The sequence below is a fragment of the Microdochium trichocladiopsis genome (genome assembly GCF_020744255.1).
Source record: "Microdochium trichocladiopsis strain MPI-CAGE-CH-0230 chromosome Unknown B0I36scaffold_9, whole genome shotgun sequence".
Taxonomy (NCBI): Eukaryota; Fungi; Ascomycota; class Sordariomycetes; order Xylariales; family Microdochiaceae; genus Microdochium; species Microdochium trichocladiopsis.
In genome coordinates this window covers 1145274-1170218 of record NW_025763552.1, presented here as the reverse complement: position 1 = coordinate 1170218, position 24945 = coordinate 1145274, and the positions used below count along the sequence as shown (strand labels likewise).

The following is a 24945-nucleotide window of genomic DNA, read 5'->3' as shown; positions in this document are numbered from 1 at the left end:
CAGAGTGAGCCAACTGTGAACGCTACTGCCATATATACACAGCGGCCCACTGCCCCATTCTCACAAGATCAGCTACTTCTGCGCTCGTTGTGATTACACAACACGAGGCTATAGCGCCGGATGGCGGTGGTCTACCCAGCCTTGTTCTGTTCACACCATTCGGCTCGAGTCTACTGAGTCAAAGAAGGAAGAACCCTAGCCCGCCCATCGCGATACTCCACAACGCCACACCAATCACTCCCTGTGCACCACCAATCCATGGCCCGAGAACCGCGGCACCATTCGTCGGCTTGGGCGTGCCTGTTGCCGCCGTCCCCGAGCCACCCGCACCACCTCCTCCACCGTTCGTTCCCCCGATACCGCCTCCGCCGGGGACCGTAGCAGTAGGCTGATTCGTCCCGTAGCTCACAGTCTCGGGCTTGGCCACCCCGTCCGGCACCGGCGTCGGGTTCGCCTGCAAGAAGATCGCGCTGGAGGAGTACATGTCCAGCACGCCCTTCTCGAGGGGGATCGTGCCGGGCTCGAAGACGTCCTGGATCGCGACGGAGCAGTTGTGCAGGAGCAGGTCGGCAAGGACTTTGGCCTTGTCCTCGGCCCGGCGTCTCTGGACGGAAAGGGCATGGGCGTCGCCATTGAGGCCCCGACGGCCCACGGTGACGTGGTCGCACATGTAGCCTGTGCGATAGCGCTGGTAGTGCGAGAACATGCGGGAGCGCTGGCCGTCGGTAAAGGAGGACGGGTTGTGCGGGCGGCCGTAGATGCTGGTACCGGCACATCGGGAGTACTGTGGTCCATGTCCCGGGCACGAGTCAGTATTCAACCATTGTGCCAAGAAAATCGACAGGGACAATAGCAGAGGCCAGGTATAGGGATAGGATGTCCGGGAAGAGAAGATCACGAGGAACAAGAGAACATACACTCATCCAGTTGATGACACGGTACTTGCCCGTCTTGCAACCGACCTGGAAGCAACAGTTCCTGTTGGGCCCGTCATCGACCTGGTTCGTGTCGGCCACGCCGTCGTCACTGGCGCATCCGCCCTCGTGCACATGCCTCAGGCCCAGCCAGTGGCCGACCTCGTGGATCAGGGTCGAGCCCCGAATCAAAGGGACGGTGCCGGGCTCGAGGCAGGTGTCCGGGTCGGTCGAGGTGGTGAGCAGCGGAGAAGTGGACACGGGAGTCAGGGCGGACTGCCTGAGCACGATCCCGTCGTGCTTCTTGTTCCAGTTGGGGAACGTGGCAAACTGTGTGTGGGGGGCGTTTTTCAAGGTTAGCACATCCATTTTCAGCCCTTTGTGGTGTCGCAGGACGAAAATAGTGAAGAGACACTCACCCCAGCAACACGCCTATCCGAGTTGATCACAGTAATGTCGTCGACAACCCAGACATTCAGGTCCTTGTACGACCCGAGCCGCGTGCTCTGCATGTAGGCCTGGTACTGCTTGGTCTCGTCCCAGGTGGCATCGAAGCTGTCGCCCGTCACGTACTGCAGGTTCGTGAACCACTTGGCCACACGCGTCTCCCAGTTGGTCATGGTGAAGGTGATGCCGAACGGGTTGTAGACTTGGTTGAGGAACTCCATCTGTTTTGTGACGGGCATGGGGCGTTAGTAAAGGAGCGAGGAGATGGTGGGGGGAGGAACAAGATGCATGTTGGCAGGTGCTCACGTTTCGCTGGACACGGGACAGGGCAGCGGCTTGCGACGAGGATGGAGTCTTGGAGCTCGCCATGACCAGGTTCCAGTTGACACTGATCTCCAATGTCTTGCGGATGCAGCCATACTGCGGAAGGCGGATACCGCGCTCTGCATTGCGCGAGGCGGCAGCCTTGACATTGGGGCAGACGGGCAACTAGATGAAATCAGGTCAGCTTGCTTTGCTTGTAGGGTATTAGACTTTGACCCCATTGTGGTCACGTATGGGCTTACCACTGCCGCAGTCACCTCGTCTGGGTTGTCCTGAGGCGTCAACTTATTGTCGGCAAGCACGTCGGCGTACGCATCCACCTCCAAGGCGCCGAGATCAATGGCCTCATCCCGCGAGGGCTTGACATCGACGAGGGTGCCCTCGTCTACGTTGGTCACGTCGTAAAAGTCCGGAGGGATGGTATATGTGGCCTCCGGGTCATCCACGTCTGTCGAGACCGTCGGGCTAGCGGTGATACTATCGGTACTGGTGCTGCCGTCGCTGCTTGTGGTGATTGTGGTCAGCGAGTCAGACTGGGTCGGTGTGACCACGGGAGTGTCGCTGCTGCTGCTGCCGCTGCTATCCGAAGGCGTGGGGATGGACTCGGGTGGTGTCGTTGTCTCGCTGGGTGTGGTGACATCCGTTGACACCGTTTCAATCGATGTCGTCGGGCTTTCGGAAGGGGATGCTTCTTGGGCAACAGTGCCCAAGCTCAGCGCCAGCAAGGAGAGAACCGTGACGGAGCGCATGATGGGCAATTGCTGGAGTTGTGGGAATCAGAGCCCTCCTGTGGCCCTGCAATGGCCGCAGGTCCGATAGAACGGTCGTGCCATTTCGTTCGTACTTGTATGTAGACATCGTGGGACTGGAGAGCGCCACCAGATCGCGGAGAGCCACTGCCAAGACTGCCGCATTCACAGCTCGTGTTCCACGTGAGAATGTTGGTCTGGCGGCCTCAACGCGACCAAACAGCCTTGGCTGTGGTAATTGAAGCAATCGCCAAGCAGCGCAATCGCTGGCACAGGGCATCTTGGCAGGCAGCTATATATCCTGTTACGGAGATTTGTGGCGGGCTAGCGATCCTGGCTGATGTCGGACAATGCCCGTCTGGGTATGGCCGGCTCTGGGCGGCGCCTGGCTCTGCCCTACCGGTATCCGATCCTCGATCTGGATCCCCTTTCAGCTGGAGAATGCCGTTGTAACAAAGTCAAAGCCAGCCAATTGCCGGTACAAGATGCGTCCTGGGCCTCAATGCAACTGATCCGTACCGGCGACCAAAGGCTTGGCTATGCTGCTCTAGACCCTTAGCTGTCGAAGCCAGGCCGAGATGGGAAATGTCCGACGTCGGTTACGGTGAGCTTGCTCGCGTTGGGCCATCAGCCTCAGAGATCGTTCGTGGCTGGGCCCTGGGGTAAGCGACTTGGCATTAGTCAGGGGTAGTCTCATACGCCAGAGCCAGGCATCAGCAGATCATTAAGAGACGGCAATTGCCGCAGGGGATACTTGCCGTCTGCACGTTTTGTTGAGAATGGCGCATGGCCTTTCGCTCGTCCTTGAAGTCGACTCCCGAGACTGGAATGACATTCGACTTATGTCATCTGCCGTTCATAATTCATCATCAACGACGTTCTTTACGTATGCGGCAAGCTCTGGGAATCGCAGAGCCGACGTGCGCCGGTACCGCCAGTGAAGATGTTCTATTCACATTGGCGAAGAGTCACAGCGTTGCTACTCAAAAGAAGCTGCTGTGTGTGCAACGTGCATCTTCACCTCCGTTAGTCAATCAGCGGGTTGGTCTCGCAAGGTGTGCATGATGATAAGGCTGGCACTGTTTTTTCATTTGTTCCCCTCAGTGCGAGGGACTTCCTCGACCAGAGGCCTCTCCTTGTCACTCCTAAGCCAGGTCTCAAAGTCTTGCAAACCAAACCCATCCCGTCCCAGCAATTCCATATCCACACTGAATCCTTCCTTCTCGAACCAGTCCATGCTCTGTCTGGCATCGGCAACCGCCCATCTCACTCCTCGGCTCAAGAGGCCCCATGTTCTAGGCATCTCGTGCCCGTAGACCCTCTTGTAAGCTCCATCGGCCTCTTGGAACGTCAAGTCATCGCCGGCCAGTCCCACGGCTCTCCCAACCCACGGTTCCGGGTTCACCAGTATCGCAGCGGCAACCTTGCCAATGTCTTCGACGCTCACGAGCTGCATCTTCCTGTCGGCCGGCATGGTCGCCCAGAGGCCCGCCATCATGCTGCCGAAGCTGGACGGTCGGTAGTTGTCCATGAACCCAGCGGGCCGTAGTATTGTCCAGCGCGTGGTCGCAGGGTCTTTGGCAGTTACTGCGCGCAGGTGCAGCTCTACCCGGTGCTTGGCTGCGAAATGGGCGACTGTCGAGGGATTGGTCCAGCTCTTGTCCTCGCCGCCACGGTCGACACTGCTGAAGACGATGTGCCTAATGTTGCGGGCGACGGCTGCATCGATGAATACCACGCCATGTGCCTCGTCGTTGGGTGGTACCGTGACGAGGAAGATGGAGTCTATGTCGCTGTGGGAATCCAGGAATGCCGCTGGATCCGTCAAGTCGCCTTGCACGATCGTGACACTTGGATACCTCTCCTTGAGGGCTTGTGCTTTTGGGGCTGTCGCTGACCGGGTCAGGGCCAGGATTTGCAGGTGTGGATGTGAAGGCAAAAGGGCAGCCAGAGCGGCAACAGTGGCGCTGCCTTGCGCACCAGTGGCGCCCACGACCAAGATTTTGCGAACGTCCATTTTTGCCAATGGTGATAGATGGGTGATTTAGTTTTTGCGATGGTTCTTCCACGACTACCAAAGGGACTCGCTGAGCCAGCGTATATCAAGGCGCCTGCGGAGACTTTCGGCCACAAACCCGGAGACATCCCAGCGAAAGACCCCACTATTCCAAAGACCAGTGGGAATACTCGCCGGCAGCATCATTATGTAAGCGCAGATGACGACCGCCGGTAGGGCTGTGCGGGGGCCGGGGTGCTGTTTGGGCTGACGTGGGAGCAAGCACGGCGAGGCTTAGAGGGCAACCGAACAAGGGGATAGGCCAGGGGTTGCTGCAAGACTCAGCCGCAATTCCAATGCAAGATCTCATCCGCAGAAGATGAGATCGTATTTTCCCGATCCAGAGCGTGAGCCTGCCGAGAAACGTTGGGTCAAAGTTCAAAATAGCAACAACAAGCAGCGATGTACCAATCAGAAATTTTTAGACGTTGATATAAATCGCGGAGCGTGGATGTCTTCATTTTGGAACATCAGGATAACCATTCAACTTTAGGCGCAGATCATTCTCATTTCTCCTAGCTACCTTGCTTCAGCTTGCACAGCATCAACTATCCCTACCGCCCAATCATCACTTTTCAAGTTGTAGATTAAACCGTAACCATGCTTTTCTCGAAGCTCACCACTCCCACTCTCTTTCTTGCAGCATTATCGACTGCCTCTCCCCTCCCAGCGCATACCCAAAGCCTCCCAGCCTGCCCGACCACCTTCACCACTTCCACGGCCGGTATCCCGGCCCACGAGATCGCCTCGCTCTTCTCATCGACCACGGTCCCCCTCCACCCCTCCGCGGCAGCAGACATCGAGCACATCCGTGCCACCGTCGCGCTCTACGGCATCGCGCTCGACGGCAAGAACTGGCCGATGCTCGAGCAGGTCTTCACTTCCGACGTGCGGGCAAACTACTCTGCCGTGGGCGTCATGGAGGGAATCGAGGCCATCCAGACCACGCTGGAGGCCTCGCTCGAGCCCGTCGGCTTTACGCAGCACCAGTTCAGCACCACTGTGATCCAGCTGTGCCGGGATGAGACAGTGGATGCCGCCACGGGAGAGCACGGCGGAGCAGCGCCTGGAAAGACGGCCGCCGTATCCATTGCGTATACCACGACTGCGCATTTCCCTGTCGGCCCGGACGGCGCGATGCTGCCGACCTTGGATGCCGCGGCGGTGTTGACTGGGTATGTCATGTACCAGGATGTCTGGGTCAAGGAAGAGGTGGATGAAGGGGCCGAGTGGAGGATTCGCAAGCGCAACACAATCACCATGGTGAGTTTGAACTTGCACCATTGGACTGTGGAAGAGGCACAAGACTAACTCTCCGGTATTGAACAGGGTCCGCTTGCCGGCACAGTGCCAGAAGGGATTTAGTCTCACTCCGGCTCTATGCCCGAGGAGAGATGTGCGTCTCCCGCTGCTGCTCTGTGCTGTTCATATTCGTAGTCAGTCTAGGCAATACAAAGCCTAGCGGGATGCGGGCAAGAGGGTCGAAAGTGCACGGTTCGGAGGATTCTATTTTCTTTGTGCTTTCGCAGTCCTATGATCGGACTGATAATGTAAGCTCTATCTATCATAGCAACATTGCGGTAATTCCGAGGGACCAGACTCGTAGGCATCTTATTTGACATGCGACTCCTCAATAACCAAGTGTAGGACTTGCCTGGATTCACTAACAACGCTAGAACAAAACAAATTCCTGCTCTTGAAATGCTTCGCTACCATCATCAGGACCAGATTCTCCAATGATGAAGCCCTGGACATAAGCCGCGCCCAGCATTCTGTAACCATGGCGATCTCTTCGGAGTATCAAGGGAACCGAGCAGCCATGGACGACGCAGCACAGGTCCCCACTCTCGACAAGATGGGATCCAAGTCCAAGCCGGCCTGCCTTTGTAGAGAATAGCTTTCTGTTATTACAATTGGCCAGGACGATCTCTGGGATGAAATGAAGTTGTTTTGCTAAACTGGCCGATGCGCACAGCTCTCCAAACCCCTCAGGCGCAATTGGATGGCGAGGGGTTTTCCCATCAAAGACTGAGGCACATGAGAGGATGTGGTGTCGAAATCGGCAAAAGTCGTAATACTCTCTTTCCAACGGTTTCCGTCGGCCATTCGCCAGTAAAGTGCAACAAATTTCAGATAGTCGACTCTTGAGATCAGAATTTTGTCTTGACCGGAATGCAGGTGCGGCAGGAAGGGGCCAATTTTCGATCTCGTAGAACGGCCTGTCATTGGGGCGTTTGAGAGAATGCTCAGGAATCCGGATAGTAATGGTGACCTCATCGATCACATCGACAACGTAACCCCGAACATGAAGGTCGGTCTTGCCGGCTGAGATATACCAGTATAAGGGTGGATCGTAGCCAGGAGCAGCGAAGCTGAGGTTGCTGGTAAGCCTGCACTTAAAAGAGCCTGGACAATTCTCCCTAAGACCATCCCACTGTGGAAGCCAAGTGGGAAAGCCATCATTAGACAGATGATCTTTGTTTGGACTGACCACGGCGAGAATCCGCAAACTCTTAGTCTCTTCGATGAGGCGCAAAGCAACATCTTTGAATACATGTTGTTTCGTCTTGGTGTAGTCCGGTTCCACGATGAGCTCTCCATCGGAGAGTGTGGCGCTGGGGTGACTGAGCAAGGCGTAAACATAGTCCCTCCCGTCAGATGCGAGCTGCGAACTTGCGCCGTCCAGGACGTCCAGAAAATCGAAATCTTCTTCCTCGTGTATGAGTTTCTCACCAGGTTCTGGATACATCGCGAAGACGATATGCATCCATGCAGAACTGCCGTAATAGTAGCACAGAAGTGGCCACCTAGCAAGCCTGGCGCCGTATGACATCAGGTCCGTCAGTTCAACAGCCGCGCCACCAAACAGCGCGATGGCCGATTTTGCCAAACCGACCTCCTGCATATGTGTCCCCGCCGTGGTTCCAAGGTGTTGATTGTGGGGTCATTTGCGGCCCAAATCTGATGCATCCTGAACTACTGATAACGGTTCAATTACGGAAAGTAACCCGCTAACGGCCGTGCATAGTTTAAGGCCCCTTGATCCGTTTGTAATGAGTCAATGCAGGGGTGAGTCCGTCAACCAATCCCTCCGCAGCTCGACGCGCTGGTTGCACACCCCCATCATTGCGCCACCCAGGCTCTGACGTGGTGTGGTGAGATTGGGTAGCTCAACCTGGGGCACGACTGCGTAGTTGCCAGTTGTCGCACAGCGGTCTGTGACGACCCAAGCCAACAGGCCGATTGTTTGGGGGCTCGCGGCAGCACAAACAAGGCGCAGGATCGGGCCAGGGACAAGGGCAGGTCAGGCGGCAGGCAGCACGATTACGTAAGGCACCCAGATGACTAAGCACAAGGAGCGGTGCCAAGGATATAAGAACGGCACCGCGCACCAAGGGAACGGCGCCGCGCACACCTGGAGCGGACCGCTCCCACGACGGCAGACGCCGCCCACGATGAAGGACAAAGGATATATAGAACACGGAGGATCCCCTTGTAAACAGTCATTACCTTTGTACTTCAGCGATTAATCTAAGTATCACTCTTACCCTTCACTTGACCTAGTTACTTAATTGATCCAAGTATGATATCTCGTAAGAGATACGAACGTGTCACGATCCTGCCTCCGGGGTCAGCCGTCTGGCAGGGCGCTGGGGTTGCTGTTCTGCAGATAGGTAAAGCCTGCGCGATATCAACTAACACTCTGCTATCGTTCTCTCTCTGGGTTGTCGTTCGTGTCTCTTGGAAGAGATACCAGTCTCGGCAATTGAGTGACTAGTTCAAGTGTGGGTGAAACTGATACTTAGATTGATCGCTGAAGTACAAAGGTAATGACTGTCTATCTAGGAGATCCTTCTGGCTCTATATATCCCTTTGTCCTTCATCGTGCCCGTCGTCCTGCGACACCGTTGGGTCGCATGCCGACAGTTTGTTGTCGCAAGACCGACGGATGATGGTCGCCGTGCGACCGTTCATCGTCGGCTGCTGACGTAAGGTGGGTGCTTACATAATGTGTTCCCCGCCAGCGGCTCCCAATAGGCGCACGGGTACCCGTGCGTATAATATTACACGGGTACCCGTGCAGATTCTGCTTACAGCTTAGCGTGTCTTAATTCCCGCCGACATCGCAATCCTGGATCCATATCCGGGGTGCACCCATATCAGCAGAAAAGGTCTGTCTTGACCTTCGCTGGTGATCTCAGGTGCTGTCAGCATACAATACTTTACGCGCTACAAAGCGCGCTGAGGTGCTTTCGTGTATTTCTTTTATTACCATTACTAGCCTCAGATTTGTCTCCCGATGGCAGCTACTAGTAGTACCCACCATTCATTTCCCGATGACAGTCTCCCTCCGGAAGGCACCTACGAGTCCCGAGATACCTTATTTAAAGCTATCAACGAGTGGGCGTACACAAGAGGCTACGCCTTTGTTACGAAAAGGTCAACAAAGGAAAAGACAGGCAGGCTCTCAGTCGTATATGCATGTGATCGATCATGTCGCGACTACGCCTCTGGAAGACCGCGCCAGCGAAAAACATCTACGCGAAGTACCAACTGTCCGTTCTCTGTACTAGCAAAAGAGTCACGAGACAGCGGCACATGGACAATACGACACCGACCCGACCCGCAGTTTGCCCAACACAACCACGAGCCAAGTTTACACCCATCCGCCCATCCTAAGCATCGCGCACTCGATACGGAAACGATCACTCGTCTATCTAGCCTCGCAAATGCTGGCGTCGCACCTAAGGAGATTCGAACGTACATACACCAAAACACGAGTTCGATTGCAACGCAGCAAGATATCTACAACCGAATCGCGGACAGTAGGCGCGAGATGTACGAAGGGCAGAGCACGATCAATGCCCTAGCTAACCGGCTTGACCATGAAGGTTTCTGGAGCCGTTTACAACTTGATTCGGAGAACCGCGTAAAGGCTGTGCTTTTCGCCCATCCAGAGTCGCTAAGCTATCTTCAAGCTTATCCGGATGTTTTAATCCTCGACTGTACCTACAAAACGAACAAATACGGAATGCCGCTCCTAGATATAATCGGAGTAGACGCTTCTCAACGATCCTTCTGTATCGCATTCGCATTTCTTAGTGGAGAAAGCGAGGAAGATTTCGTTTGGGCTCTAGAGCGCCTCCGGTCACTCTACGAAATTAGCAAATCCCGCCTACCTTCAGTTATTCTTACCGATCGATGTCTTGCTTGTATCAACGCAATCGCAGTATGCTTTCCTTCTGCTGCTTCATTGCTATGCCTTTGGCATGCGAACAAAGCCGTCCTTCGATACTGTCAGCCTTCATTCGCTATCCAGCTACAACTCCAGGACTCCGAAGCCGACAAATCTGCGAGACTGAAAGAGTGGCATGACTTTTACCAGCACTGGCACCAAATTATTCGTTCTCCCACCGAGGCAATATTCGACATCCGTATGTCGACATTTGAACAACGCTATATTACAACGCATGTACGGGACGTGGCCTACATTAAAGAGACATGGCTTGACCTGTATAAGGAAAAGCTTGTAAAGGCCTGGGTTGACAGCTACCCTCATTTCGGTAATGTTGTTACTTCGCGCGTCGAAGGTGTCCATGCGCTTCTTAAAAGTCATCTGAAAACGTCGACACTCGATTTGTTTGAGGCCTGGAGGGCTATTAAGCATGCGCTAATAAACCAACTTGGGGAGCTGAGGTCCAACCAGGCAAAACAGCAGATTCGGTCTCCGATCGAACTTTCCGGTCCACTTTATGGTGTAGTACGGGGTTGGGTATCACACGAGGCTCTTCGAAAGGTTGAAGAGCAGCGGAAGCTTCTCCAGACGAGCAGTCCGCTACAACGCTGTACAGGCATATTCTCTCGGTCGCAAGGCCTACCATGCGTTCACAAACTTGAGGCTTTGTTGTCCGAAGGAAAAGCCCTTTGCCTAGGAGACTTCCATTCGCATTGGCACCTAATCCGGAGCGGCGCGAAACCTTTTCTCCAAGAGCCTCGCCAACGTATTGATATGACTAGTACCAACACTTCTTTACCGCGATCAAGTAACCGAAGGGAGCCTAGCGGCTTTGAAGCTGTTGAAGTCGCGGCTAAGCGAAAGGGACCTTCAACCTGTACTAGATGTCACCGTCTAGGTCATTCAAGGACGTCTCGATTATGCCCCCTAAAGTACGCAGAGCTACAACTTCGAGTAGAGGCGGCATCGCAACAGCTACGAATAACACCAGAGCCGCCGGCCGACACGTCGATACCTGAAGCTACGATTGAATTATCGACGTGCAGACCTCAACATGAGTCGCCAATTCCCGAACTTCTTAATAACTCGTCGGCCCAAGAAGGGATTACGGAACAGATCTTAGAAGAGATCGAAGCTCGGCTCTCAGAAAACGACCAGCCCTTACGACGAGCTAAAGAACCCGTCTCAGAGTACGCCGAAGAACACCAGCAAGCTCCGGAGCAGCCTTTAAAATACAGTGACCCAAAAGCGATTTACCAAAGATACGTCGCTACGCGAGAGATCTGGAAGAAGTCCCTACTCCCGGGTACCTATGCGAGCAACCAGATGTACCGGCAGGCAATGGGTTTACCATTACGGTATAGTAAAGCGCAGTACGATTGGTGCTTAGACCATAAGCAAATGACGAGGCGTTGCTTAACGCGAGAGGGTGAACGGGCCTGGACAAGGGAAGAAATGATGGCATATTTGGACTGGGATCGGTCTGAGACGGAGCGAATCGATGTTCAGGTTGCCCAGGAGTCGACAAGCGGTCTAGCTAATCGAAGAGGTATGGGTGATGTGTGGAGGAGGGCGGCACAGGACTGTGAGGAGCAGCAAGTTCTTCACCGGGATGATGATGAGTGTATTATAGTTAAAGGTTAAGTCAAATACGTTATACGTGTAAGGCAACGCACATACTGTGATCGGAGGTCAAACAGCACCTGAGGTCACTAGCGAAGGTCAAGACAGACCTTTTCTGCTGATATGGGTGCACCCCGGATATGGATCCAGGATTGCGATGTCGGCGGGAATTAAGACACGCTAAGCTGTAAGCAGAATCTGCACGGGTACCCGTGTAATATTATACGCACGGGTACCCGTGCGCCTATTGGGAGCCCCCGCCAGCCTTTCGCTGGTCCGCCCTTGTCCCTGGCCTGATCCTGCGGCCTTGTTTGTTACCTCAGCCCCAAGCAGTTCCCCTGTTGGTCGGGTCGTCACAGAACGATAACCCCTTAAGAACACGATAAGCACGGAGTTAGTATTACATAAGGCTACTACCTACCTTATTAGAACATAAACCCCATAGCGCCGATCAGACGGTTAACCCCGAAGATCGGATCGTGATAAAGTTGTATAACTCCTACTAGATAACGGCGCCGACGTTAATACGTACGGCGGCCACTTCGGTAACGCTCTCTAAGCTACCTCAGACGGGGGCGGAGAAGTTGTGTAACTCCTGCTGGATAACGGCGCTGACGTGTAGTCTGGACCGCTCGGAGGACGGCCTGCCTGAGGATGCGGGGCTAGGGGGAGGTGGCGGCCTGGAGAGAGGGCGCGAGCAAAGGCGTTAAGGACGGTGGGTCTCGTGTAGTCAAGCGCCGGGAAGGCGGCGGGTTAGCGCGTTATGAGCTCCGACTCGACGGCCGACGGCGCGGCGGGTAGTAGGGCGCGGTCCGCCGTAATGGCCGACAGGGCCTGGCCGGGGAGGCGGCCGGACTGCCGCGCGACCCAGAGGCGGCGGGCGGCTGCGGCCTCGGCGTAGCTATCGTTGGGGGTACCCGAGCGCCGGCGCTTGCTGGGTACGCGCGGTGCTTCATAGGCCGGGGCGAGGGCTGGGGCGGTACGACGGGGTCGTGGACGTTGTGCTATGCTGGCGGACTTGGGCCTGTTGGGATCGACCCCGCGCTTAGGCCAGAGGGAGGCGCAAGGTAAGGGGTGTCGTCGCGTCGTCTAGTTGCGGGCAGTTATGCGGCATGGTGCGGCACCGGGCGGCGCACAGGGGCGGTGGTGACGATTCATCCTCGACGCAAGCCAGAGGGGGTGGGTGGCGGGGTGGAGGAGGGAGGGCACGGGGCGTCCCCTGATCGGACGCACAACCGTCAAGGGGAGTCGAGGGGGCTAGTCAGGCACGGTCTACACGGCCGGCTTATCTGCCAAACCTATTTCCTATTACCACTCTACTATGCCGATTGCTGATGCCCCTCCCGTGGATGGCGATATGGCGGAGAGACGAAGATTCTCATATTGGGTAACTCCAATCGGCTCATTCGCGCTTTCCCAACGTGCCGGTCCATACCTGTTGTTAACGTTGACGGCTGAATGGCGTTGCTTGTAATTACATTCACTGCATCTAACTTATCTGTCCACTTTAATGCTCTAAGCTTAGGTGTACTTAATTACGATATCCGGAATTATTTCCCCTAATACCAGACTTGCGCGGCTGCTCCCCCCACCTGCCCCTACAACTGCCTTGTGGATCTCCATTATCTCCAATGTCACTCTACCTCTCTTACTCGCATTTCCCCTCTAGATTACCGCCGATGTGCGTTGGAGCAGCCGCATTGGTGGGATATCTTGCTTCCAGCTACTGTTCAGGGATCTACGCCTCCCAACAAGTAGTAGTTACCACAATCCCCTGCAACGAATCCTCGCTATGGAAGAAGAAAAAACCTACCCCCCGACTATTTCTTGGCCGCTGACGTGACGATGATATGTTGTACATCCGTGGACGTAGCCAGCTGTGCCGTGGCGTATCGGCCACGCAACGCCAAGGATCTCCATCAGCCCACACGGCTGTCCAGCTCCTGTAGATAGGGATGGCGCTGCCGACTAGGAGAGGCCGTAGCTTTGGACAAAGATGAAGATGGGACACCGGTCGGGTACTTTCGCACGGTCAATCAACATGGGTGCTGCGGGAAACCTGGTACGGCAGAGCAGCGAGTTTGCAGCCCGCCCGCCCCAACGACACCGAAACGATCCCTGTCGATTCGTCGATCAATCTTTACAAGCCTCCAAAGCGTGAGCGATTGACGACTCACTGATAAAAATATCCTTTCCTCTTCGATACCCCTGTTTCCAAAATGCCGGAACCGCTGCAGCCGTCCTCCATTCACCTTCATGCCGGTCATTCACTCGTCCTCGAGTTCCACCGCCTCCTTCCCTGCCACTCATGGTTCCACAACAAGTTCACCTCGCCACCAACCCCTGTTCTGTGGAGGAAACGACCCGGGGTACAGGGGGTTACGGCACGAACATTGGGAGGCTTTATGCACTATCCAATCCGAGTCGACCACAAGGCCGGCTTTTTCCCCGATCTAACGCACGACGGGGGCCTTTGTCCGCCAGCCAATCCAGTTCATTGTACACGGCGGACCGCTCTCCGAACATATGTGCCCGCCTCTTGCTCCTTGCTGATTCCTGAAGCCCCCCTCCTTTAGATGCCCGGAACCTTGCAGAGACAAATAATCTCGTCTTTCGCTAAAGTCGGCTTCGAAATCGGTGTCCACCTTAGCTGAACTTAACTCTCTACGCACGGTCCACCTTCTCTTGGCGACGCCAATCACCTGAAGCGACAAACGAGGTTGCCTGGAGGTAAGGTGGGGCAGTCTTAACAGCCATTTCGTGCTGGAGTGGGCTTACTCTCATGCCTTCACTTATCAAAGAATGCATTGTTTGTTTGTACAGTACCGCGTCCGCCGTGCTGCCGTCAACCAGTGGCCTGCAGTTCCTCAAGGCCAACCACCCGGATGCAAACGTCTTTAGGTCAGCTAAATGCGAGCCTTCCAGGTATTTTAACATCAATAGTCGCTCTCGACCCGCACTACTTGCTACACGATCACCAGTCGTCCGTCCTTAAGTGCAATCGAGCAATAATGAGCTTGTTCTAGACGCAGGCGTAGCCTCGGTCAGAAAATCTGGCCGTGGAGAATAGCGCCGCTGCTAATTAGACGGCGGCGCCTAGGCGCGGGTAGGATGGCGTACCGGAGGGGGCTCGATCTTCCAGCCTGGCGGATGACTGGTAGGCTAGGTAGGAATTGAATCTCTATATACCTTTCCTCCTTGTTCGAATTTCATAGTGATGTTAGGATCACTCTAAGTCGTATGCCCCAATAGAGATATCACGTGGAAGATACAACTTCGCGACTTCAAGTAGTCTCACAGCCTCGTCGTCCTTTCCAAGCGCCTTGTGACCCAACGCAGTAAGGTAGTAGATCTCCCCAATGGATTCAGCACCGGCCATGTCGATGATAACTCCACCCATTGGTGAGATAGTCTGCGTACCCCATACAATTAATTGATTCCAGTCCTCCAGCTTGAGAAATACGCGACATATGTCTGCCAGAAGTTCACGGGACAGTCTCAGTCTCTTATTGTCCCAATTCAGGTCGAACCGGGGCTCCTGTATGGGGGGGCCAAATAGTGCCGTCATGTCGGTGTATATGTAATGCTCCCGGCCCGTGACGATATAGTATATCGCTTCCAGTGCCTCTCTATAAATTTTGAGGGCTTTATGGTAATCATCCTGCTCAATTGCCTCATTGCCTGTGGCCTTAAGCGTCGTCGCTTTGGTCAGGCACTCTTCTTGCGTGGGTAGGGAAACGAGCTGCGCGTCGCGCAATTCCTGTTCGACCGATGGTAGCGCCGCCGGCTCACCCTCGATAACGAGGTTCTCAAGTCGTTTGACTATGCCAAAGGGTATGAGAAGCTTCCGCTGCAGCTTCCTGGTCGTTATTGCCTTGTCCTGAGCCGTGTCCTAAGCCGTGTCACAACGGCTTCGAAGGCGCAGTTTGAGGCTGGGTGATTCATCGAGTCCTGGTCGTTCAAAATGCGCGTATAACCAGCTGCGGGTGAACTTGTCGAGGTCGTCGGCAAGAAGCACGAGGGAGTACGGTTCGCATTTCCGCGGCTCTAGATACATGTGGGTCGCGAGCAGCCATAAAAAAAGTGCCCCAGTTCCACCACCACAGCTATTACTGTGGTATGTACTGGGCGAGACCCCCTCACCGTCTCTAACTTAAAATGGCATTCATTCGGGCCGATGCACTTGGCTGGTTGGGTTTCCGTCACTCTGTCACGGCCGTGCAACACGCAACTGATGGTGCCTGCCCTAGACTCGTCGGGCGTCACGGAACCGTCGCGAGCATCCGCAATGGTGGCTAATGCCCAGGTCGCGGCGAGGGCGCCTGTCATCTCTGAAACCCTAGACTCGTTCAGATCCAGGTCAGCGGGAGGCGGAGGGAGAGACATTGTCGAGATGGAGTATACGCCGTGCGGTCATGTCCTTGAACCTCTGGTGCGGCCTCCGTCTTCATATGTATGCAAATGGCTTTGCGAAGACATTGGTGCCAGGGTTGTACCCAGTGTCTGTGGTGTGGTCAGCCTTGGGCCTATCCGATTGACCTCGGCAGTGGACGCTACTTGAGCCATGACACAACACCTGGGAGAATGAACCTTAATAATTTACTCGGGTATTACCCCCGAAAGGGTGGTCTCTCGCGTGCCCTCTGCCCTTGCATCCGGGGCAAGACCTCAATTTTGGACCCGTTCTCCACACCATCATCCTAGTAATGCTGGCAATTGGTCCTCGAGGTGAGCGCACTTGCAAAGTATGATCAGGGAAAAACGTGAGACCAAGCCCCTGTTAGTGGATAAACTTCACTAGTGCGTATTTCGGTACACTTAGGGTGCCGCGTCCGTCTGCCTTGAGGTACCTTCATCTCCGGCCTTACCACTTAACCCAATGCAATCAGGTGACGGCTTTTTCGAACCGGGGACAACGATTCGATATACATACTGTAGCACTACTTGAGGCACCTACAAACGCAAACCTCATACAATGACTCGACGTCCAGCAGCCCGTCGTCATATTTCTCCCTCGCCCAATCCACCAGTATGCAGCTCTCGTCGTTCGTCATCTTGACTTGCATAGCAGCTGCCAATGCCCTGAGCGTCCCCAGAATGAACTCCCCGATCATTCTGTTTACACCCGGTGCCTGGCACGGCCCTTGGGCTTTCGATGAGATTCGCAAGGACCTCTCGAGCCGTGGTCTTTCGACATCGGCCGTGACCCTACCTAGTGTTGGCACCAAGAACGTCAATGTCGGTGTGGCGGAGGATACGGCCGCCGTCCGTGCCGAAATCGAGAGACTCAGCAACAAAGGCAAGCAAGTCATTGTCGTGGCGCACTCATATGGTGGGGTACCTAGCCCAAGCCCCTTATTCAGCTGACACGAGGCATGCGAGCATATGGTGCCGAGAGAGTGTCGCCACTGTGGGCCAGGGGTTAGGCTTCTTGCAAGTCTTTCCTACTGCGTAAGTTATAATCTCATCAATTTGGGCTGAAACACCCTGCACGCTCTCTAAGCCAATTGAAACCTAACCACTAACGCCACCAGTACCAGCAGTTGGGGATCGCTAAGCTCAATAAAGCTACCATGGTGCCGATGGCGTTAGTGGTTAGGCTTCAATTGGCTCAGAGAGCGTGCAGCAAATTTGGTGCAGACTATTAGTCTGACAGTTAGTCTGAGATCATTGAACCAGACTGTTGGTTAGTCTGTTTCAGTCAGACTGGACCATCAGTCTGTACTAGTAGACGGAGAAGCCAAGGCGTCTGCTAGTTGAGTTGTTGCACATCGGTAACTTTTAAGTTTGACCGGCTGGGTCAGTTAGCCAGTCCCGGCCTGGGTCCGTTAGCGTTTGTATTACCCACTGGTTTGCTTTTCAGGATGGGCGTCTGAGACAATTCAACGGAACGCCAACCGCAACGATGTTTGTAGGCGCTGAAGTCGACCCAATCTCGGAAATGTCCGATAATGGAATCAGTATTGCGCCACCCAAGGAATCCATCTCTCTTCGTGACACGTAACACGTGACGGTGATACGAGCCAGGTCTGCGCGTTGCAGCAATTGAATGTGTAACTACGGAGGTACTGGAGTTTTTTGCGAACCAAGTGGTTGTTCTTTCGCGGGAAGTGAGATTGAATCCCTTTTTCATATGTTGATATGGCCCCTGATGATCTTCTTAGGTGTCCATAGGTCCGATGATCTCCTTGTTCCCGGGATATCTGGTCCGTGGAGTTGGTTGAAACGTTGGATGACCATCTAAGACCAGTGGCGCAAGCCAAAACCGACGAAGTGGATATTGGATTCTGTAGCACGTAGCGCGGCTAAGCGCGCAGAACTGACACGTGTGGAGTTGGTGTGCCGTTTTCAAAAGAGTCGTAGCACCGTAATTGGCAGGTATGCCCTTGTCTCTGTCCAATATAGTGTTGCCTGCTGAGAACAGTACTGTGCCTCCGCATCTCCCGGATACGCCTGGTGGATCTGAAGCATGGGTCAAATGGAGTAGGCTGCTGGTTTATGACGATCTGCCTCGCCTGATGCAAGATGTAGAGCAAGGTCATGACTCGTAAGCGACAATGCCATATTGTATAATACAATACGCACCACCTGGCAATACAATAATATTGCGAGGGGTCCATATTGCCAATATACGTATTGCTGCACTGAGCGGGAGCAAGGGCATATACTGGAAAAACATCAACTTTCGTCAAAACCAAGTTTTCGGAAACAACTCAACGTAATCAGGCCCAAAAGCCCAAGGTTACTGTCATTTGGATCCTCTCTCCTGCGGCACACCGGAGGCCACAGGCTGGGAAAGCCTAGCCTCTGGCGCGGGTAACAGTGGAGACAAAAGTGGTCATTGGAGGCAGCTAATGCATCACGATGGAGACCGGACCTCCATCGTCGACGCCCTTAGAGTGGCCAACCATAGGTAAGACAGACGAAGATACTTTGACACATGCCCAATACCTTGCGGAAGACATCTCGATCCTACAGGAGGCTATTGACAGCCGCCCAAAGTATGCCGCCGTACCTAGCGGCAAGCTACGACCCCTTTTCGAGTCCATCAAAAGTCTCGTTACCAAATTTCTTACGTGCCAGGGGGCCTAAGCGCCCCAGACCCACCTCGAAGAAAACAGCCGAGTTTAATAAATAGCAAATATATAGCAGTAGCATACCAAATAGCTAGAAAGCATTATTATAGCCTTGGCTAGCCTCACAAATCCAGAACGGCTGGAGATAACTACATAGATTTCTAGGAGTTAGGCGCAGGTTACCGGAGCTTCTACCACAACTAGTAACGCCACAGGACTCCCCCACGTAGCGAAGACCACTAAGACCTGGACGTCGGCCGTTAGGAAAACCTATAACGAATACGTAACTGAGCTAAATGAAAGAAGACTTGTTATCAAATTACACGACTCGACAGGGAATGATAGTAATGCCATCAGAACCTTGATCTAGAGCCAAATGGCCAATAACCCGGGAGCCCTTGTCTCACACATAAACAAAGCCATACAGAACGCAGCCACGGCAGCCAAGTCAGCAACGCCTACAGAAATACCCCCCTATGAAGGGATCAAAGTGAACAGTGCCATCTTCCTGAAGTCTGGGGATGTCCAGGCACATACGGAATTTGTCGCTCAGACCGAGCTCCTCCTGGCTCACGCCGGGCAGTGGGCAGAATTCGTGGGCGACATTGGGAGAGTGGTGGCCGGCGCTGGATCCGGTTGGGTACATTGTGGTGTGGCATTTGGGGAGTCGATCAGCTAGCACCAGCCGACATGACGAAGCGTCTTGTGGCGTCGGTGGCAACCAAGGATTCGGCAGGCCAAGCAGTCTTCCGTCCCCAAATATCGGACCTTTGTCCGAGACTCATTTTTGGCAAAAGGGGGTTGGCCCGGATTATGCCGTTGGCCGCGAAACCTATCTTTTCCGCCTTCCCCGCTCCTAGCGCGTCGGGGAGACCGGGCTTGTGACAGTCCCTCCGCGCAGAGGACAATACCCAAGCCTAGCCGTTTTTGTAATCGTGGCGCCCTGTTAGCGGGAGTTGGTGGCGTGTTCTGACTCCAAGATAGAACAGTGTGTGATGAGGTGCTACTCCTTGGATGTCGAGATCGACGAAATGTCCCTTTCATGTCGCTCACCCGTCCCGTTTCCTTCGCCCTACCTAGCGGCCTTTGCGCCGGACCTTAAAAGAGGAGGCCAACCCGATTTCCCGGGCCTGCTCTCAAGCTTGCTTGCTCTTGCTTCTATGCCCACAACTGAAGTTAAAACGTCTTCGGCTTTACAACTTTCCCGGTCCCTACTTCTGCCCCCGCTATGATCGATCGCACCTACTTCCCAGTCTTCTGGGTGCCCGCCTCGGTGCTCTTAGCCACGGCCTTCGTCGTTTCCGCTATCCGGTTCCACGTGGCGCGACGGTCTTCGCGGGGATGGGGGTGGGACGATACTACGGCAGCTGTCGCCTTGGTCTTAATCATCGTTCTTTTTTCTATCGAGATCGTGCTTTATTTGCGTGGTTTGGGTATGGAGGTGTTTGTCTCGGAGGGTCCCATTTTCGATTCCCCGCTCCTGTGGGCCATGGGCATTCTCTGGATGTGGGCACTTAACATAACCCGGATTTCGATTGGTTTAATGCTGCTCCCGCTGCGTCAGCAATGGCGTTGGTGGCGGTGGACGCTGTGGTCCGTCATTGCCGTCAACGTTGTCTGGCTCCTTGCCCTTACCGCCATACAATTCACCATTTGCATTCCGTTTTCGGCCCTGTGGATACCTACCGCGGACGCTGTTTGCATGACCACGCAAGCACTATTGACGTGGGCCCGGACCTATCACTGTACTGTTCCCCTCCTTGCCGCTTGTTTACATGCCGCCTGGCAATTTCAAATCAAAAGCGCTGACCACCCCCCTTCGGGTTGCCATCCAGGGTGCAATTTGGTCTGTAACCTGGTCCTTTCACTGTTACCCCTAACCTTAATCTACGCAATCCGTCTATGGGCCGACAAGCTGGCCATTACGTTCCTAATGACGGCCGGCCTGGGCGCCAGTGCCGTCGAAATTATATATCTGGCCTGGTTTCTCAACACCTACATGCACGGCCAAATTTATAAACCCCTAAGTACCCCACTTTATGACCTACTGTGCGCCCTCCAACTGCTTATCGGCTTCATCGCGGCGTGCTTGCCTAAAACCAAAGCGCAAATTTTTTGGTTCCTCCGCCGCCTACGCCTCCTGCCCGCCACCAGCGACCATGAGGCCGCAGGCCGCGGGCCCGACAGTCTGCCGCAACACCTCCCGCACGGTAGTCAGTTTTCGCGCCAGCTCCGTAGGCTGGATAGCGGCGACCATCAGAGTTCCCAGTGCATTGCGGCCGAGGCCAGCAAAGCGCCGTTGGCCGGCACCCACTCCCTTTGAACCCGGCACGTTTGGAAGAGGCCACACTCTGGACGTGGCTCGCACTCATCCCCTTATTCCTCTCCCGCCTGTTTTACCTCATATTTTCTCTTCGCCTCGACCCCGGACTCCTCAAGGTAGTGTATGTCACTTTGGCACGTCGCAGACAGTAAGTCCACAATTGATCCATTTTTCTCCTCATTAGTACCTGTAATGCTGACCTTGAAGCAAGCAGTTAAACACACCCGTTAAGCACCTTTTGTCTACTGCGGGGAAGGAAAAAGTTATGAACGGGTGCGTTCAGGTGCTCGAGCAGCTCCGTGGGGCCGCTGTGCTGAGGCATCAGGTTTCGGACACCGCCAGTCATGACGGTCAGCGGCCGGAGGTACTGAACAAGAGCCGTCAGTTTTTGATGAGGGCGGCAAACCGGATCTTTTCCGAGAGACGGCTCTCGGCCGTGGAGGTCTGCTACCACTTGCTCGGCTATCACACAGACTTTACCAACGTGCCGCACTAGTTGTTCATCGACCTCACGGCACTCTACTGGACAATCTTCCGGCGATGGGCGCACCTTCGTTGCCAGGCCGGCGTACAAACAGACGCGGAGGAGCCTGATGAGACGGTACAACTTAGGGAAGGCGGTCGGACGCTGCTGTACTTGGATGCATATGCCTATAGAGGGCCGATTCTGAGAGATGTTTGTCTCTACGATTACATGTCTATGATTAAACTGGTGCGTCGTGGTGACAGAGCCGAGGACGAGACCCACATAGCTCTTGAGGGGCCATCCGTAGAATATCAACTGGACCCAAAAGCTTCGTCGGCCTCACGAATACGCCGTACCGATCTTTCAGGGGTATATTAGCAGCGACCATTTGGACGAGCATCCAGTTTACTTTAAACGGTACGCTCTAAAGCCCCCACTCTAGTCCGGGCCAGCGCGCTGACCGTGTGTAGTAATTCTGTCCTTCATCTGGCCTTATTCGTGCCTTGGGAAGACTTCATCTCGAAGACAGACGGCGATATCAGCGACATCTGGTCCAACCATGAAGCTTCTCTCCGCCCCCGTCTCAAACACTATATCTTAAACATCTCCCTTCTTAGTAAGTCGGCCGAGGATGCACGCAAAGATGCACAGCTCTGGGCAAGCCGGTCAGAAGGAGACGATACCGTTGACGTAGAGTTTCCCATTGACGAAGGCGACCGCAGCGAAGAACCTGCAACATTGGCTGAGCATCGCCAAAGCTATACGGCAGTGCTCCGGACTCTCCGAAGCGCAGTTCGAGACTCGGATGCTACAAAGGGCTCTCCAATCTTAGGGAGCCTGATCCAAGACTTGTGCCAGGAGAACCTAGTCGAAGAAGCCCAGCCGTTTGTTCAACGCCATGAAGACTTCTATCAACAGATCCGCCGGAGCCAGAATAGTGCCTTGTATCAATACCCCACGTTCTCGGGAGATGTTCAGGCCTTGGCAAAGGTGCAGGAAATGCTGCACCTCCGAATGCTCGATGACATGGAGACCAGTCTCGGCGCCGAACACCCAGCAGGTAACGCAGACGTGGACGACATGCTTGCTCGTCACTACGATGCAGAGATTCCTATTCCGCTTCGACGTCCCGACTCAGCCATGCGGGGCCCTCAGATACTTATTGATACCAACCCCGCGGTAGGTTTAATTGAACTAGGCCGTCTTGCCGCCTCCGAGTACATGCTCAATGAACTACAGAATATGGCCTTGCAGCTTGTGTGCAGATTCTTGGACAAATACGCTGCCAATCCCGACTCGGCTGGCCAACACCTTCAATATACCGGCGGCCCGGGCGGGACGGGAAAATCCAGAATCATCGACGCCTTGAGGCAGGTGTTTACAGCGAGAGGTTAGCTACACCTTCTCCAGATTACCGGCACATCAGGCAGCGCGGCCGCCCAGATCGGCGGAACCACAGTCCACTCCGCGTGCGGCCTAGATGCACGCCGCTCGTCTAACCAACAGCTTCCACTGTTCTCGGAGGCGAAGAAATGGACGTGGAAGCAGAAGCTGGTCCTCGTGATCGACGAGGTCAGCATGCTCGGCGGAGCCACTCTGTACAACATCAGCTGCCACCTCCAGTCGCTCCGAGAATGCCCAGACGAGCCCTTTGGCGGTATTCCTGTTGTCCTCCTAATGGGGGATTTCTACCAGTTTGCGCCGGTGCGAGAGACGAGCCTCCGCATGAACAAGATTGGGAACCCCGCCATGATGTCGGCGGCGGCCTCAATAATTGCTCACCACCGCGGCTACAGCCTGTGGCTAGTGTTTAAGACTGTCGTGCTTCTCGAAGAGCAGGTCCGGGCTCGAGGCGATCCCCAGCTCCTCGCTCTTCTGGAAAGAGTACGGGACGGCGTCCAGACACAGCAAGATCTTGACCTACTCAACACAAAGCTAGTGGACCGCTCCCAGATCACCTTCCGTGATGGATTACGAGTCATAACACCGCTTAACCGCAACCGGTGGAATCTCAACATGGAGGCAGTCGTAGACTGGGCACGCGCCGGGGGTTGCCAGTTGTCCAGGCCTTTGTGCTCACCGACTACAAGGCCCAAGGCAAGACGTTTATGGAAGTACTCCTTGAACTGCGAGGAAACCGTGTGATCAATGGGCAAGCTTCCAAATGCAACTTTACCAGCCTCTATGTGCAGCTATCGAGGTGTAGGACACTACAAGGCATCAGGCTTCTCAGCGCCGTACGACAGCAGGATTTTATCGGTAACAAGCTGGATCCGATCATGGTTGCTGCTATGCAGAGGCTCGAGCACCTGGCTGCAGAAACGCGAGAGACATATGAGCCCTTAGCTTTCTGAAGACTTGTTAGTGCCCTGTTCTTTTCCATATCCTGCCTACGTACTACTTGTGCTTACGACTTTGTTCCTAGGATTCCTGCCTGTGCAAGGCCGAGGCAGCCAGTGTCCATCTATCGACTTGTTTGGGTATCCCCCGGATCCTCCACATCTGACGACTTTGAGGAACGTCGACGGCGTTCCCTTTTTGATGGACCAGGAGCCTGCTTAGCCCTTGGGATGAGTACTTCTTTCTGTTCGAAAACCTTGGTACGGTGTCCACCGTACGTGAGATGAGGACGAACTCATCGTGTTGGATCGGTCTAACGGTAGTAGAATCCTCGAACGGCAACCAAGCCTCTTGATGTGAAGCTCACAAGGCTTTGGATGAAGTGTCACTCGTTGCGCTGGGCATGAGTCTGAGCACGGACCTTTTAAGAACGCCCGAGCGGAGAAGCGGGTTCCGTGTTTTGTCTTAGAGAGCCGGTCCATTGTTTTGAGGGCTGCGCGCGGGACAGCTTAATCAGTACGTAATAATCAAAGCTTGCACTAGCCTGGGCATTCCTACCAACCCTTGACTTGGTGTAGAGATTGCAGCGCTAAAAGGCGACATATCCTCACGATTGCCAGGATATCTACGATAAGCATGAAGGCCACAATGGTGTCGACACTCACAAGCGCCGCAATAGTCACGATGCTATGTAATCTAGAGGCAAGTTGCTGGTCTAAAGCGAAACTCTCGAGTTCTGGTGTGGAAGGCCAGCAGCAGTGCTTTCCTCGCCACTTTAACATTAGTCCTTGGTGAAAACCGAAACTCGCGATCGCCGTCGACAAGGTCCCCCGAAAGGATTTGAGTGAGGAGGTGCAACTCGGATCCGCGTTGCAGCGGCCGGCCTAGCAATGCCACAGGGTGCTTGCTGAGCTGATAGACGAGGTCCATGGCTTGTATGGCGTCGCGTTTCTCGACGCAGCGGGGGTAACGGTCGCAATCGTCGACCCCGCATGTGTCTTGACGGATACTGTGGGCATCGATCCAAAGGAAGCGGATGTCGGTGTGGCGCCTATAGCGGAGGATGCGGTCGAGAACGCAGTTCCGGACTGTTGAGGGTTGGGAGTATTCATCCTCCCAGTTTTCGACGGGGTACCGCCCGCATTCCGGGTTTTCGTACTTCGAAGGAGCCCATGTGTAGGACAGCGCGACGTACCGCCGCTGGCGGAAGGTGTTGATCGAACGACGGCGTAGCTCCGAGCCTTTGGGCTGGAGACACTGGAGGCTGCTGATGAAGGAGCGAAACTTAACATGCTCTTGCACTCGCGACCTATGTCGACAAGCTGCGAGATGATGGACGCGCGATAGTGCCGGCTAAGCTGTAGAAGTGACCGGTCTTTGTCGTCACTCAT

At 54.6% G+C, this 24945-nt stretch overlaps 10 protein-coding genes across 10 annotated transcripts; 4 read left to right on the top strand and 6 right to left on the bottom strand.

Moving 5' to 3' along the window:
- Positions 1 to 178: 178 nt before the first annotated feature.
- B0I36DRAFT_352925 (uncharacterized protein) lies at positions 179 to 2434 on the bottom strand (the record flags this gene model as incomplete). Its single annotated transcript, XM_046157167.1, has 5 exons — positions 179 to 784; positions 918 to 1244; positions 1334 to 1582; positions 1668 to 1850; positions 1928 to 2434. The coding sequence occupies 5 exons, from the start codon at positions 2432 to 2434 to the stop codon at positions 179 to 181; spliced, it is 1872 nt and encodes a 623-aa protein (XP_046008268.1).
- Positions 2435 to 3502: 1068 nt separating this feature from the next.
- Positions 3503 to 4558, bottom strand: B0I36DRAFT_331951 (uncharacterized protein). The gene has a single exon (XM_046155042.1). The coding sequence runs from the start codon at positions 4449 to 4451 to the stop codon at positions 3522 to 3524; it is 930 nt and encodes a 309-aa protein (XP_046008267.1). The 5' UTR covers positions 4452 to 4558; the 3' UTR covers positions 3503 to 3521.
- A 532-nt stretch (positions 4559 to 5090) lies between these two features.
- Positions 5091 to 5801, top strand: B0I36DRAFT_352923 (SnoaL-like domain-containing protein; the record flags this gene model as incomplete). Its single annotated transcript, XM_046157166.1, has 1 exon — positions 5091 to 5801. The coding sequence occupies one exon, from the start codon at positions 5091 to 5093 to the stop codon at positions 5799 to 5801; it is 711 nt and encodes a 236-aa protein (XP_046008266.1).
- A 361-nt stretch (positions 5802 to 6162) lies between these two features.
- Positions 6163 to 7239, bottom strand: B0I36DRAFT_352922 (uncharacterized protein; the record flags this gene model as incomplete). The annotated part of the gene is made up of 1 exon (XM_046157165.1): positions 6163 to 7239. The coding sequence occupies one exon, from the start codon at positions 7237 to 7239 to the stop codon at positions 6163 to 6165; it is 1077 nt and encodes a 358-aa protein (XP_046008265.1).
- A 7336-nt stretch (positions 7240 to 14575) lies between these two features.
- Positions 14576 to 15804, bottom strand: B0I36DRAFT_416282 (uncharacterized protein; the record flags this gene model as incomplete). The annotated part of the gene is made up of 3 exons (XM_046162072.1): positions 15493 to 15804; positions 15327 to 15396; positions 14576 to 15171 (listed from the first exon to the last, which is right to left on the bottom strand). The coding sequence occupies exons 1-3, from the start codon at positions 15733 to 15735 to the stop codon at positions 14576 to 14578; spliced, it is 909 nt and encodes a 302-aa protein (XP_046008264.1). The 5' UTR covers positions 15736 to 15804.
- A 576-nt stretch (positions 15805 to 16380) lies between these two features.
- On the top strand, positions 16381 to 16716 carry B0I36DRAFT_416281 (uncharacterized protein; the record flags this gene model as incomplete). Its single annotated transcript, XM_046162071.1, has 1 exon — positions 16381 to 16716. The coding sequence occupies one exon, from the start codon at positions 16381 to 16383 to the stop codon at positions 16714 to 16716; it is 336 nt and encodes a 111-aa protein (XP_046008263.1).
- A 1800-nt stretch (positions 16717 to 18516) lies between these two features.
- B0I36DRAFT_352919 (uncharacterized protein) lies at positions 18517 to 19071 on the bottom strand (the record flags this gene model as incomplete). The annotated part of the gene is made up of 2 exons (XM_046157164.1): positions 18517 to 18695; positions 18888 to 19071. 2 exons carry the CDS (start codon positions 19069 to 19071, stop codon positions 18517 to 18519), a joined length of 363 nt encoding a protein of 120 aa, XP_046008262.1.
- Positions 19072 to 20734: 1663 nt separating this feature from the next.
- Positions 20735 to 21512, top strand: B0I36DRAFT_331943 (uncharacterized protein). Its single transcript, XM_046155041.1, has 2 exons — positions 20735 to 20896; positions 20963 to 21512. Exon 2 carries the CDS (start codon positions 21014 to 21016, stop codon positions 21242 to 21244), a length of 231 nt encoding a protein of 76 aa, XP_046008261.1. The 5' UTR covers positions 20735 to 20896; positions 20963 to 21013; the 3' UTR covers positions 21245 to 21512.
- A 1241-nt stretch (positions 21513 to 22753) lies between these two features.
- B0I36DRAFT_251114 (uncharacterized protein) lies at positions 22754 to 23359 on the top strand (the record flags this gene model as incomplete). The annotated part of the gene is made up of 1 exon (XM_046150592.1): positions 22754 to 23359. A coding segment is annotated over one exon (606 nt), but the record flags the coding sequence as incomplete, so codon positions are not given.
- An 891-nt stretch (positions 23360 to 24250) lies between these two features.
- On the bottom strand, positions 24251 to 24945 carry B0I36DRAFT_366635 (uncharacterized protein; the record flags this gene model as incomplete). Its single annotated transcript, XM_046159332.1, has 2 exons — positions 24251 to 24642; positions 24750 to 24945. The coding sequence occupies 2 exons, from the start codon at positions 24943 to 24945 to the stop codon at positions 24251 to 24253; spliced, it is 588 nt and encodes a 195-aa protein (XP_046008259.1).

Bases quoted from the DNA above. Each gene is read 5' to 3' on its own strand.
- B0I36DRAFT_331943 (XM_046155041.1), top strand. From the start codon at position 21,014: ATGAACGGGTGCGTTCAGGTGCTCGAGCAGCTCCGTGGGGCCGCTGTG.
- B0I36DRAFT_331951 (XM_046155042.1), bottom strand. From the start codon at position 4,451: ATGGACGTTCGCAAAATCTTGGTCGTGGGCGCCACTGGTGCGCAAGGC.